Below are 15,177 nucleotides of genomic sequence, written 5' to 3' on the forward strand. Positions count from 1 at the left end.
CAATCATTAGTTTTTTATTGCACATTGTGACACCTTAGTTGTTCATTGATTGCTTTCTCATATGTGCCTTGACTGGAGGCCTTCAGCAGACCAAGTAACCCCTTGCTCGAGCCAATGACCTTGGGTCCAAGCTGGTGAACTTTTGTTCAAACCAAAACCAGATGAGCCCGCGCTCAAGCTGGCGACCTGGAGGTCTCGAACCTGGGTCCTCAGTATCCCAGTCCGACGCTCTATCCACTGCGCCACCACCGGGTCAGGTCTTCCTCCACTTCTTATTGGTTCTCTTCGTCTAAGAAGGAGTCCAGGAGCCCTAGAGTCAACACGATTTCTTGACTCTTTTCAGAGAGATGGGGAATCAGGAATGGGAAGGAGTCGAAGACTTCTTTAAAATACAGAATTCCTCAGAAAATGTTCTTATCTGTGCACAAAATACTGTGCATTTCACTGAAGCCACTCGATTGACCTGTTCCAGTTACACACCCCTGTTCTACACATACCCGAAAAGTACCTGCCCATGGCCATAGCGCATGGACTACTGCGTCACTAAGGCTTCTTTAGAGCAAGCTACTCTCCTGGGAGACTCTGGGCCACACCTTGGAGCAGCTGATGGGGAATTTCAGATCCTGACCCTCGGTACAATTTATCATCATCTTTCTTGAACAAGACAGCCAGTTCTTCACGATGCCGATAACCCGAAGTCTCCTACCTGGTTACCTGGGAGAATGGGGAAGAACATCTTTAGGGCCCACTCCGGACACCTTTTACTCAGGCTTTTTTCGCCATGCCTGTCTTCCAGCGCTACTAGCTAGAATTCTACATTCACACAGTTTTTGGAACAACTCAGGGAAGGGTTAGAAACAAAAATTTAAAGAAGAAATGTCAAGTCCCATTCCTTCTTCAAGCAAATTTAACTTCTTCCAAACGTCTTTATACATTCCTAGGTCTCTTTTTGGGTGAAGGAGGAACACAAGGTCGAACTCATTCATTTATCCCACATTACAAATCACTCCACGCTGTAACTGTGTCCCTACCCGTCCCAGATTTAGTTCCTTAAGGACAACGATTCTGTCTTAATTCAATTGGCTTCCTCAGGACGCAGTTCTTTGTCTTGAAAGGTGGGATCCCACCTGTGCGTGGGGCAGAGCTACCTGGGATGGTGAGTAAGGACTTAGAGTGGGTGGAGAAGGGTCAGCAATAAACCTTTCCTCGATCCCACCCCACCCACCCTCCAGCTTGCTCCTGTAGATCTAGGCAGCCCAGCCTGGGCAAGCACCTTTCCGGTGCTTCCAAACGTTCTAGTTAAAGAGTTGGTTTAATTGCTGGCCTCCTAAAATGTAGAATCGAGTAGATTCCCCAGAGCAGATAAGTATGTGTTGAACCGGTGGATGAAGAGATGGATCGATGGGTGAGTGGGTGGATGCAGGAAAGCCTGCATGCCTCCCTCAGCATCCTCCCCAGTCAGGGGGTCAGTGATCATTAGGCTGGCCATGTTTGGGAGCAGCGGTCAGGGTCCCTTCCCCCGGGCCCCGCCCCGCCGACCCCACCTTTCCGCGCCACGCCGCCCCACCGCCCCCTTCCCGGTGGCCCCTCCCCGCGCAGGTCCCGACTCCCGCCGCACCTCCTCCGGCTCTGCAGTGGAGGCGGGGAGGCGAGTCAGAGCGCCAGCCGGGCCGGGGCCGGAGCTGAGCCGGGGTCGGGGCAGCAGTGGGGACCCTCGAAGGCGGGGCCAGTGGGACCGCGATGGGCGTGGAGATTGAGACCATTTCCCCGGGAGACGGTACTGGGCAGCGGAACCGGGGGAGGTGGACGGGTCCCGGGCGGAGCTGGGCGGGTGGGGGTCTGATTCCGAGGTGGGGCGGAGGGTGCCCGAACCGGGAGAGGGCCTACGATGGGGGCCACCGGAGGAGACCCCAGACGGGATCCTTGGAGGTCTAAGAGACGATCCTTGCTGTCTTCTCGGCGCCGGCTCACCTGGGGGGACGAAGGCGGCGACGGGGAGGCGGGGGTCTGCAGCCCGCCACCGCCCCGGAGGCCGCAGGCTGCCACGGCCGCGGCTGGAACCGCTCGATTATCCGCTACTGCTGATTTCCCAGGGCCAGGTTTTACCTTCGCTTTTTCTGCCCTGCTGGGTGAGCCCTGGAAACAGTCGAAAGGACAGGCTTTGGGGTCTCTTCTGCTGGGCAACCCCCTTCTAACGCGCCGCCCTCAGGGCCTGTGGTCTGGCAGCCCTCTGCAGGCTGGTCGGAGAGACGCTGTGGGGACCCGGCCAGTCTGAGAAGGGAGCTGCCCTCCCCGCCCCACTCAGTTCCTGGCCATCCTGTCCACTCTCATGGCTTTCAGTGTCCTCTGCAAACTGATGGCCTTCAAACTTAAGCCTCTGGCCCAGACCTCCGATGGACCAAGTTTCCGATGGTCCATTTATCCATTTGCAGCTAAACTTCTGCCTGGATGTCCCACTGATACCTCAAAGTCCAAAAGTCCAAAACAGAACTTGCTTTCCTCTGAGTTCCCTGTTCCCTGCCTCTGGGCTTGGCGCCACCCCTGTCCCAAGCCAGACAGCCAGGCCTCATCCTTGTCTTTTGGGTCTGGATGTGCGAGGAATAGCTATCTATCTCTTTATTTCTTCAAACTTAATTCAGACTAGAGCCCCCATTTCCACAGGATTGGACAGGCAAACTTCCTGTCAGACATTACTCACACCCCCAACCTCCAGAAAATTGAAGGGTCTCTTGGTTCTAGGCCACCTCCCTATTGAAAGGCAAAGGAGATTGAGACCATTTAGAAAGTCCGGCTCTACCAGGGGTCACCTGTGGGGTACAGCTTCTTTGCCCACACTGGGACCATGGCTCTGGGTCCCAGGAAGCATTTCCCTGAGTCTTTGTCACCTCCAGGGCACTGTCATACAGCTCTGCCCGGGGGCTGGAAATCTCTTCTCCCTTCCCTGGCTCAAAGAAGCCTTTAGAGTTTTCTCTCCTTATCCTCCCTCTCTAGTCAGGGACAAGGGGCATTTTCTCCTGAGAAGGGTTAGATTTTTAGGGAAATCCTGGAGGAGCTCTGGCCTCTGCTTTCCACCAGATTTAAAACCCCGAGTCAAGAAAGCACCAAAGGGCCAACAACAGTGCTGCAACCCAGAAGGAGAACATACAGATTAATATTGCAACATGCATGCTGTGGTGCCTGGGATGCTCATCTGGTTGAGCCCTCTACCAACTTGTCAGGTCCTCCTGCTGAATATCTCTGGGCTCCACCCCCTGCCTTGATTCAGGCCACCATCTCTCTCACAGGGTTTTCTGCAAAGACTCTAAACTGGTCTTCCCCCTCCAGTCCCACCTCTCTGCCTTCTGCCTGACCTCTTACCTCACACCTTCTCATTTTCTGCACCAGAGCCTGAAAACTTTTTTTTTTTTTTTGTATTTTTCTGAAGTTGGAAACGGGGAGGCAGTCAGACAGACTCCCGCAAGCGGCCGACCGGGATCCACCCGGCATGCCCACCAGGGGGCGATGCTCTGCCCATCTGGGGCGTTGCTCTGCTGCAATCAGAGCCATTCTAGCGCCTGAGGCAGAGGCCACAGAGCCATCCTCAGCGCCCTCCCGGGCAAACTTTGCTCCTTTGGAGCCTCAGCTGCGGGAGGGGAAGAGAGAAACTGAGAGGAAAGAGAGGGGGAGGGGTGGAGAAGCAGATGGGCGCTTCTCCTGTGTGCCCTGGCCAGGAATCGAACCCAGGACTCCTGCACGCCAGGCCGATGCTCTACCACTGAGCCACCAGGCTAGGGCCTAAGAGCCTGAGAACTTTTAAATGCCTTTTGACCAAGTCCCTTGCCATGCATAAAATATTTCAGTGCATCTTCCAGCTCCCCCTCCAGGCGGATGGTCATATAACCTATTCTTACCTCCCACACTAGTCTCATCTCTTGCTATCAGCCCCTAACCTCACTACCAATGTTTTCTCCGCATTTAGCAAGCTGCCTGAAAGTTTTAAAGACATCATCATTCAGCAAATATTTATTGACTATGTACTGTGTGCTTGTCCCTGGGGTTACAGCAGCAAACCAGATAGATCTCCTGCTGTGCTTGACTCTAGGCCTTTGAACATGTGTTCTCTCCTCCCAGATTATCTCCCATTACTTCCTCTAGCAAACCACTCATCTTTTAAGATCCCAGTTTAACCATTACCTGATGGTTAAACTGATGCTTCCCCTGACACCCACAGTCAGCTGCTGCCCGTGTGGGTTCCCATAGAGTCCTCTAAGTGTTAGCTTAGTTGTGAGCCCTCCCAAGGCATTGTTATCCAGTTCCATGGCTTTAAATTCCACCCAAATTAATACCTCCAGTGTAGACTCCCCATCTGTCTACTTCAATGGAAACTCAGATGTCTAATAGGCATCGCAAGACTGCCACCTACATAGATCTGTCCTCCCCAGTCTTCCGCATCACAGGAATTTGTTCCACCATCCATCCAGCTACCCAGACTGAAAGCCCGAGCAAGGTGCCTGCCTTCTCTTTCTCCCTCATCCTGTATCCCACCTCTACTCCATTAGCATACCCTGTCAGCTCTGCTTCTAGCATGTATCTCCAATCTCTTTGGCTGTCTTCTCCTGCTGCCACCATATTAATTCAAGCCTTCATTGATTTCCTGTCTGGATTGCGGCAACAGGCGCCTGACCGTCTGTCCTACGCACAGTAGCCAGAGTGATCTTATAAAATCTTAATTCAGATTATGTCATTCTTGCTTAAAACCCTCCAGTGGCTTCCTGCTGCACTTACAATTAAATTCAGTTCGGCTCTTTCCACTCATCTTCTCCTCCCACCCTTCTTTGCCGTCACCCGGCCTCCTTTCTATTCTGCAATTACACCCATCCTTTCCTGCCTCACGGTTTGTACACTTACTGATCCCTCTTCCTTCAGTGCTTTTCCAACATTTGCTCATCCTTCAAGTCTCACCTCTGAGAGGCCATCCTGGACCACCCTTTCTAAAAGGGTGCCCTCTGTGTCTCTCTTTAATTCATTTTTAGAGACTTTATCACAGTCTATATCTTGTTTATTTGAGGATTGGCAGGCTCCCTCCATTAGCATCTAAATTCCAAAAGAATGGGAATCTTGCCCGTGTGGTTCATTGCTCTCTCCCCCAAATCAGGCCTAGGCTTTGTATGTAGTAGGTATTCAGTAAATATTTGTGAATGATTTGGTGTTTATTCATCTTTGATCATCACAGCTATCACCCTGCTTTAGAATCTTTTACTTGTGTGTTTGTTTCCCTAACTTTATCATGAGTTCATACATTGCTCTGTGTTTCTGGAATCTAGTCCAGGCCTGGCACATAGTAAGCTGTCAGTGAATGTTTGTGGAATGGATGAGGGTAAGTAAAAGGAGCAATCAAAGAGAGAAATAAAACCAGGAGAGAGTGGAGTCGAGGAACCCAAGGAAATGCAATTCAAATCAAGGCCAGAGAGGTGAAGTGACTAATCTGACTTATACAAAACAGAACCAGAATTAGAGCTATGGGCATCTCCATGGTATTGGGGGAATGCGGGCCAGTCACACCTTAACGTCCCAGGTGACTTTTTCTGATACCTTACTGGTTCATCTGCCCTCATGTCTCCTTGCAGGAAGGACATTCCCCAAGAAGGGCCAGATGTGTGTGGTGCACTATACAGGTAGGCTTCACTCCCCTAACCTTCCTCAGACCTGCCCCTCCCAAGGTAGGTCTCTCCTTTAATACCCCTCTCCAGAGACATCGGCTTCCTTGGACCAGGCCCAAAGCCCAAGGCAAACAAGCCTCCTCCTGACCAGTGATCCCCCACTTCTCCCAGCCAGTGTCGTGGGGATGAGAACGGGGATGCAAGGCTGGCTAACCCCTCCCCGTGTGTACCAGCATGTCATCCACGGTGCCAGCCTGAGTCAAGCCCCTCCATTTCTGTTACCTCTCTGTGGGCAGAGTGGAGCCCTGGCCTTCCTGGCTCCGATATTTGGCAGTCCCTTCTCATAGCTCTGAGAGCCCTGGCCATCCCTCTGGGCTACCTCTTCTCTACAGTATTATCAGAGGAGAGGGTGGCTCCTTCAGAACTTCCTCTTTTCAAAAGCAGACTATTCAATCTAGCCTACTGTTATCAAGCACCTACTGTGTGCAAGATGCTGTTAGGCACTGGGGCACAAAGATGAAAAGGAGGAATTCCTGCCTTCTTTGGGGCCGGGGTGGGGGAGGGCAGACAGGCCATCCAGAGGCTCTGGCACAGTGGAGGGGGTGACAGCAGTGCTCTGGGAGCTGGGGTGTGGGTAATATTGCATCTCTGCTAACCCCTCTTAGATGATAGATGTTGAAAGGACAGGTGGGCTGAGGAACATTCTAGATGGAGTTCCTGAGGTGTTTGTTCCAAGGGGGGTGAGTGCTCTGCCTTGTGACCTGCTTCCCAATGTGGCAAACCTGGTGACAGACATGTAACAGACAGACGGCAAGGCCAGTTTAATTCTAGGATGTATTGAGATGGGTCCATTTTTAGCATTTCTCTGGCCCAGCGTGAAGTGCCAGGTTAATTCTAGGCAGATAGTGTAGGAATTTTTCTCAACTGCTGTGTTTTTGGTTGCTGACGTCAGTGGGTTGGATCTGTATTTTATCTCCTGGTAATGTGGCCTTATTACCATGAGTCTCCTGGGGGCTTCTGACCTGTGTAATTGCTTTATTTGTTCTACATGTTGCAGACCGATCTGTACTTATCAAGTTACTGAAACCACAACATTCTTTTGCAAAGACTTTTCACAATACAGAGAGCAGGCAACAGGCATTAAATACATCAGCCATGAGGGGCTCTTGTTTGGGGAGGGGCGGTCTCATCAAATACAACAGGAGATTACATGGGACTTTTGGGCAAACTTTTAAAATTAAATACAGAGAACATAAATTTAAGATGTACAGCTCCATGAAATTTTTCAAAGGGATCACGCTTAGGTAGCTGCCACTTAGATCAGCGTATGTGTTCCCTGCATCCCCATGAGTCTCCTTCCTATCTCCTCCCAGTTATCACACTTCCCTGAAGGTAACCAGCGTTTTTTGTCCCCATGAATTATTTTGCCAGTTTCTGAACACTGTATAAATGGAATAATAGTGTATTCTTTTATGTTTGGCTTATTTCACTGAATATTATATCTGTGAGATTTATCCATAGTTGGTCTTTTTTATTCTTGTACAGTTTTCTTTATGTGAATATACCGTTATTCTTTTTACAGCTGATGACCATTTGACTGATTGTTTTGGGTTATCGTGAACAGCCTTGCTTTGAACAGTCTCGCAGATGTCTTTTGGTGCACATCTGTATCTATTTCGGCTGGGTGTATACCCAGAAGTGGAATTGCTAGGGCACAGGGTTATACCTGCCCAGCTTCACCAGATACTGCAAGTAGCTTTCCAAAGTAGTTGCGCCAATTTCCACTCCCACCTGCAATGTGTGAGCCCAGTCCTTCTACACCCTTAAGACTTGGTTTTGTTTCTGCCCACTCCAGGTATCCAGTGGTGTCTCATTGTGGGTTTGAATCGCATTGTCTTGAAGACTCATGAGGTTGAGTAGCTTTTCATGTGTCTATTGGCCATTTGGATAGCCTCTTGTCTTCTCACATTTTGTCCATTAAAAAAATTAGGTTGTCTTTTTCTTTTGATTTGTAGGAATTCTTTATGTAGTCTAGCTATGAGTCTCTTGTTGGTTATATCTATTTCAAACATCTCCCATGCCATCGCTTGCTTGCCTTTTTACTTTATTGTCATATTTTTAACAGAAGGTCTTAATTTGCATAAAGTCCTCCATATCCTCCTTTTACTTTATAGGTAGTCCTTTTCATGTTCAGAAATCTTTGTCCATTCCTAGGTCATGAAGATCTTCTTTTATTCATTATCTTGTAGCTTTATTATTTCATCTTTCATATTTAGGTTTGATTCATCTGGAATTGATTTTTGTATGAAGGTGAAGTAGGGGTCAATGTTCATCCCCCCCATATGGATTTACATTTGATCCAGCAACATTAATTTAAAAAAAATCCTTTATCCGTTGCATTGGAGGAGCACCTTTGTCAAATCAAGCACCATATATGTGGGCCTGTTTCTGGACTGAATGGTTTTGGCTGAACTTGTAGCAGTAGATAACTGTATATAATCTGAAGTAGATTGTCATATGAACCCTGAAGAAATTGGGGAATGAGAAAGTTGGTCTTTAAATACTGTGAATGTGGGTGCATATCCATGTATGTATTTGTCCACGTATGTGTCTATGTGAATATTTTTTATCTACCTAAATATTTTCTTAGCGTGTTTGGCCATCAGGATTTTTCTTCTGAGGGCATGTGCGCAAGTGCATGTGAGCATGCATGCATATCTCTGTGTATCTGAACATCTTAGCAACCTGTGTATCATGAATTTGTATTTGAGCTTAGTATCCATCTGTGTAGCCATAGGGTTTTCTCCTTTGCTTGACTTAATACCCAGGGCTAGAGTCCAATTTATTCTACCCAGAAAGTAGGTAGTAAGACTGTCCCTGGTGTAGTTATAATAATTAGGAAGAGGAATCATAGATGCTCAGATACCAAGCTGGGCCAGACCTCCTATGTTAAACACGGCAAATCTGGGGCCATGAGAAAGTGATATGCTTAACTTCACACAAGGAGTTAGTGCCAGAGTAAGGTCACAATCTAGTCTCTCTTCTTACAGGGCAGGTCTTTCTTTGATCCTCAGTTGCCTTTTGTGGTTCAGGGGCTGCAGTAAGAAGTCTTACTTAGATCAGCATCATTTGCAGGTCTGATCTAAGAGTCAGTCACAAATGAGAAAATAGAAAAGCAGCTCTTGGGCCTTAGGCAGCTGGACTGAGACCAACGTGTGTATCAGGGATCACAAGGCATGTGCAGCTGGAGGGATGGATGCCCCAAACTGCTAAGGACAACACAAGGTGTTGGGGGTCAAACAGCCCTGTTTGTATGGGCCCTGGAGGCTACCACTGATTGGCTGGGTCACCTTATACTGTGCACTGTGACCTTTGGGTTTTGCATGTTGAGGAAACCTTGGGAAAATCAGGTGAGGACTCAACCTGAGAGGAAATGCCTGGGAAAACATCTTCAGGATGAGAAAGTGGCCCTCCAAAAGTTGTAAAGCACAGAGGTATTTGGAAAAGGCGTGACCTGTATAGGAGATGGGGGGGGGGTTAGAAAGAGGGAGCAGAGAGGGCTGTCAGGCAAGCAGCAGCCAGATCTTGAAGTGCCTCTTATGCTGTGCAGATTTTTGGATTCTGCCACAGGGAGCAACTGAAATGTTTTAAGCAAGGGAGTGATATGATCAGATATGCTTTAAAAAATCATTCAGGGTGCAATGTGGAGAAAGGAATGGAGCAAAGACCATTTAGAGCAGGGGTCTCAAACTCAACTCAGCATGTGGGCCGCAGAGCAAGATCACAGCCGTTCGGCGGGCCGCACTAGGTCTACAAAAGGCAACTGTTATGCAACACTTTTCAGTGTCACAAAACCACCAGAAACTAGTTTGTGGATTAGTCTGCAGGCTGCAAAAAATTGTTCAGCGGGCCGCATGCAGCCCGCAAGTTTGAAACCTCTGATTTAGAGGTTGCTCCCATGCACAAGTGGACATGATGGTGACTTGGTGAGACCCCAGGATGGTGGAAATAGAAATGGAAAAAATAGGTTATCCCAAAGATATGTAAGACTTGACAGGCTGTAGATGGGGAAAAGGCAGAGGGAAGAGTCCATTTTTCTTGTTTGGGCAACAGGTCTGATGGGGAAGATTGGAAGAGGAGGTTTGTGCAGAATAGGAATGCTATTTTAGATACACTGAAACTGAATTGGGAGTTGACTCATGACCACAGCTCTTTCTTACCTTATTCTTGCTCTCACAGGAATGCTCCAAAATGGGAAGAAATTTGATTCATCCAGAGACAGAAACAAACCCTTCAAGTTCAGAATTGGCAAACAGGAAGTCATCAAGGGTTTTGAAGAAGGTGCAGCACAGGTAGGAGGAAGATCCTAGTTGTGGGGGACTTGAGGAGTTGGGGCTCTGGGCTCAATACTCCACTCTGCCCCCGTCCCCCACCCCTTCACAGACCACTACTGCTGACTCCACTGCTAGGATGTGGTCACACCATCCAATTTCAGTCCTGGCTTTGTGCTCCCAACCCTTTTGTTGCCTGCATGACTCCTTTGTGACACTGGGATCTGTCATTCCAAAGTCACCTCCCCCCCACCAAGTTTATTCAGAACTAGCTGGGGAGGCTCGTGAGTTACCAGCTGTCCCTGACTGAGGCAGAAGAATTACACCGTTTCCTCGAAAATAAGACATCCCCCGAAAATAAGACCTAGCGTGTTTTTAGGAGCAAAAATTAATATAAGACACTGTCTTATTTTCTGGGAAACATAGTAGTATATATAAGCCAAGGTGGTTTATTTTTTTAACTTAAAAAAAATAACCAAGCAAATGAATTTCAGACTTGCAACAATATTGCAGAAATAGATGTTCCCTACCCAGCTTCCGGAAATGTTACCATTTTACATAACCACAGTACAATGATAAACACCAGGACATTAACATTGATACAATACTATTAGCCAATGTGTTTAAATTTTGGAGGCAGATATTCAAAATTTAAAAAGAAGTGTATTCAAAAACTTCACTAATAGTCTAACTACGGCCGTTTCTTGATAAGTGCTGTGATGAGCCGTGGTTCAAGCTCAGCTTCCTCAGTCCATCGAGTCACAATGTTCCACTAGAGTAGTTCTTTCAGACCTCTCCACCTTGCTGTGGCTCTAACCTCTCAAGCCCTCAATGAACCGCCTCTGTACCTAATCGTGTATATGTGCTCTTTAGACACCCTTTAGGTTTCCTTGGAAGAGGGTGAGGAACAATTATGAACAAATACTAGTGTTTGGGCCATATACCAATTGAATAACCAGCAATGACTGTCGGATAAATGAATTTGAGACTGCTTTGTGGAAGTTACTGTCCCACAATCAAGTTTCTACTGTTCTGAGGCAGAATCTGCAGGGTTAACTCTTGGGACAACTTTAGTGTGCCATGTATAAAATTCATCTTAGATTTTCAGTTACCATAAGGATGGTTTGGGAAAATGCCATAGTTATCTTACTTTTTTCTTTTAAATCAAGCTGGGTCCTCTTTCTCCTCTCCCCATCTGCCCCCATCCCTGCTAGATGAGCTTGGGGCAGAGGGCGAAGCTGACCTGCACCCCTGATGTGGCGTATGGAGCCACAGGCCACCCTGGTGTCATCCCTCCCAATGCCACCCTCATCTTTGACGTGGAGCTGCTCAACTTAGAGTGAAGGCAGGAAGGAACTTAAGGTGGCTGGAGACGGTTGCTGCGTACCCTCCCAGCCTGCTCTGCCACTGGGACGACTCCTCTCGCTGGGGGCTCTTGACCAGTGTGCTAACCTCACTGCCCTACGACATTATCCATTCTCTACGCCCAAGTTCTGTATGTGTTGGTCATTGTTCACGCACATCTTTGCTTAAGGAAACTTTGGTTGCAGATCGAAACATTTCAGGTTGTGCATTTTGTGTGATGCATGTAGTAGCCATTTCTGATCACAGAACACAGATTTCTTGTTCGCACAATCTACACTGCCTTACCTTCACTTAAGCCAGATACACAGGTGCTCAGACATGAAATGTACATGGTGTACACAGAGGGACTTGAGCCAGTTACCTTTGCTGTCACTTTCTTAGATAATTGTTGGCTGCTGACTTACAAAATGTCCTCTTTGGAAATGACATATAAAATAAAGGCTCTGTGCTTGACAAATCCTGTCCATCCTTATTGTAGGTAGGAAGTACTTTAAGGACCACATAAGCCAGTTGCCCTTGGGAAAAGAGTGGGAAGGAGTCTTCCAAGTAGCCAAGAGAGCAACAATAAATAGAATTGCCATGTGAGTACTGTACATGCTAGGTCTTGTTCTGTATTATTTTAAAATAAAATTACCCACAAATCGTCTGAACAACCCTACAAGGTAGGTATTTGCCATTCATTTCACAGGCTCAAGTCTCTGAATAACTAAAGGGATACACTGTGCTCAAATCCCACAGCCTAGCAATCAGATATGGGGCTTGAGCCCTTTGTGATCTGCAGTCTGTAGCCGTCAGAACTTTGAGGGATGAGCGGCCCTCATCCAGACGGGAAAGGACACTGTGCATTTGAACAGATGATGGTGTGGAAGGCCTGAGAGCCAGTCACTCACAATGGGAAGCTACCTTTGAAAAGAATGGGTGAATCTGAGCTTGTTTTCACATTAACTGCTTAGCTGCATGTAGATTTGCTCTAACTCACGGTGGAGAATAACTTCAGAGAAGAATGTGTAATTCTGTATTGCTTCCACACATACTTAATTTACCAACTCGTGAGAATTCCCAGTTCAGTTTTAAAATCAGCCCACTTATTGGTGTGTTCATCAAAGGAGCCCAGGGCAGTGTGGCCAAGAGATTTTTCTTTTAGTTGGCACAGCTTTTAAACATAGGGTTCTTCTGTCGGTGGTGACCTGAAACTGTTAAGACTGAGGAAGAACTGGTAACAGGTCCTGTTTCCTCCAGAGACTCATGATGTCATTTATATGATATGGGGCCATATCATGGCTGTTTCATCTCCCCCTTTTGCCTCCAGGAAGTTCTGGCTGTACTCCTCAGCTAAGGACTGAGGAATTAGAAAGCAGCGCTTTAGGATAGAGGGAATGAAATGAGGAAGAGGCTGCCTTGCTCTTGATCGCCCAGTCCCTGGGCGAGCCTCTGCTGTGGAGCTAGACCAGCTGGAAGGCGCTGCCCTCAGAATGTCCTAGCTCCCAGCTTCTTCCATAAATAAATGTCTATGATCATTTCTTACAACTTAGCCTGATTCCTCATGTTTTCAGCTGTGACACTAATAGGGTACCAAGAACCGCTGCAGGGGACCATTCTGGAGTATATGAAAGATCAGTCTAGGGTATGTATTCCCTATGTAGTAAAAGGAGACACCCACTAAGAACCAAAATAAACAAATAGAAAATTACAAATACTTACTGGCTAGCACCCGGACAGGATAGGCTAGGAGTGGCAGGCCCTGCCTTCCTGGCACTCTTAAAAGATGGTGCAGAAATTACAGTCCAGTAGTGAACAAGCTGGGACTCTCCTGACGGCCAGAAAGCTGCTAAGCAGGAGAGTGAGGATGAGCTGTTAGCAGTCACTTTCAAACTTCTGCCCAAAACACGCTCCAGTCATATAAAACCTTTCTTAGAAGCTCGAACTGGAACCGAGAAGAAGGTAAAGGAGCTCTGGCACACGAGTATACACATACATGTGAATGGACACAATCACCTCTTGCACTCTTAAAAGCAGTTTGAAAAACTGAGCCTTTGATGCCTGGTGCAAAGGACTGATTGAGTATAACCTCAGCATCTGAGCACACACAGACCTGGCGCTGACCAGGTCCTCAATATCTGTCCACTCAATTAAAGGTCTTCTATCTTAACTGGGACAGGCCACAAAATTGCCAAACAATTTAAGGGAATTTTTAAAACTCTTTAGGTCATGACATTCAGCTAACGGATACTAATCCAAAGAAAAAACTGGCCATAATCTTCAGTACAAATTTCCCTTTGTTATTAATTTGTTTTCCCCTTACAAAAATCTTTTAGAAAATTCTTTTCACATTTGTAAATAACTTAAGGACATAAAATGCATAACAAAAATACAGAATTCACAAAAGCATTTGTAAGAAAATATACAGTTGTGGCCCTTTTGTCATCCGCTTTTCCTTAGAAATGACTCCATTACAGTGCTTTCAAAAAGCACTCAGACATAGTAACGTTTCTTCATTTCCAATAGTAAGCTTTGAAAAGACAGGACAAAAGTATAAAATAGCCTATTTTCTTAAAGTGATGATCGATTTCAAAGATAAGTGCATTTAAAAGTAGAATAGATGTTCTTGGTAGATTAGAATCGTTTTTTAAGCAATTCAGTCCTTACACTCTTCGAGTTGGGAGTTGGGTTATAGTTTTATATTTTTATATATGTATGTATGTGTGTAGATGTATACAGACATATATATATATATACACACACATATACACATCTACATATAACCACACACAGTTGGTAATAACTATATTATTTCCATGCTATGGGAGCTCATGATTATAAGAATAAGCATCACATTTTTTATAGCAAAAATTTACTATGAACTAAGGTCCAAAATATATACAGACACTCATTAATTAAATGAAAAGACTACATTAATACAATCTTACACAAGCAATAACACTACCCAAGCTGAGTGCTCTCATATTTCTAACAAGCTGTCATTTGAATGGCCATTTCTAGAATTGACCTCTGTTCTAAACAATGGTATCCATATTCACAAAGGTAATTAATTGTAAAGCAAGTATTATTCAAACGTACTGGCATGATTAATAACTGGCTGTTTTTATAGCAACATTTTTGAGGGGGTAAGTAAGTGGAGGGGAGACAGAGAGACAGACTCCTTCATGTACCCTGACGGGGATCCACCCAGCGACCCATCTGGGGCTGATGCTCTGCCCATCTGGGGCCATGCTCGTATCCAAGCTATTTTTAGCGCTTGAGGTGGAGGCTCCAGGGAGCCATGCTCAGTGCCCGGGCCAACACGCTCGAAACAATCGAGCCATGGTTACAGCAACTTTTAACGTAAATATTTTATTCATTCAACCAATTCGATGAGCTTTGGTATCCTTACCTGCAAAATGGAGATATCAACTTTCACTGAGTTATTATAAAAATTTCCATTATTTATAGGCAGGCAATAAAGACAGTACTCTAACAAGTTCCCTGATGGCTAAGCACAGGTCTGCACACTGGGGCATTAAAAATACAGAAAGGTCCCTGCTCTTAAGAAGCTCAGTCTCTCGTCTGACCCAGGTTTGAGACCCCGAAGTCACCAGTTTGAGCATGGGCTCATCTGGTTTGAGCAAAGCTCACCAGCTTGGACCCAAGGTTGCTGGCTCAAACAAGGGGTTACTCGGTCTGCTGAAGGCCCACGGTCAAGGCACATATGAGAAAGCAATCAATGAACAACTAAGGTGTTTCAACAAAAAACTGATGATTGATGCTTCTCATCTCTCCCCGTTCCTGTCTGTTTGTCCCTATTTATCCCTCTCTCTGTCTCTGTTAAAAAAAAAAAAAAAAAA

The 15,177-nt window shown here is 46.5% G+C and overlaps 1 protein-coding gene across 2 annotated transcripts; it reads left to right on the forward strand.

Moving 5' to 3' along the window:
* The first annotated feature begins 1,615 nt into the window (after nt 1-1,615).
* Nucleotides 1,616-15,152, forward strand: FKBP1B (FKBP prolyl isomerase 1B). Of its 2 annotated transcripts, none has more exons than XM_066386318.1 (4): nt 1,616-1,777; nt 5,607-5,654; nt 9,879-9,991; nt 11,140-15,152. In XM_066386318.1, the coding sequence occupies exons 1-4, from the start codon at nt 1,741-1,743 to the stop codon at nt 11,182-11,184; spliced, it is 243 nt and encodes an 80-aa protein (XP_066242415.1). In that variant the 5' UTR covers nt 1,616-1,740; the 3' UTR covers nt 11,185-15,152. The 2 variants fall into 2 exon arrangements, with proteins under 2 accessions (XP_066242415.1, XP_066242414.1); XM_066386317.1 differs by having other exon boundaries at nt 1,621-1,777; nt 11,185-15,152.
* Nucleotides 15,153-15,177: the final 25 nt, after the last annotated feature.

The sequence above is a fragment of the Saccopteryx leptura genome, chromosome 5 (assembly GCF_036850995.1).
Source record: "Saccopteryx leptura isolate mSacLep1 chromosome 5, mSacLep1_pri_phased_curated, whole genome shotgun sequence".
Classification (NCBI taxonomy): Eukaryota; Metazoa; Chordata; class Mammalia; order Chiroptera; family Emballonuridae; genus Saccopteryx; species Saccopteryx leptura.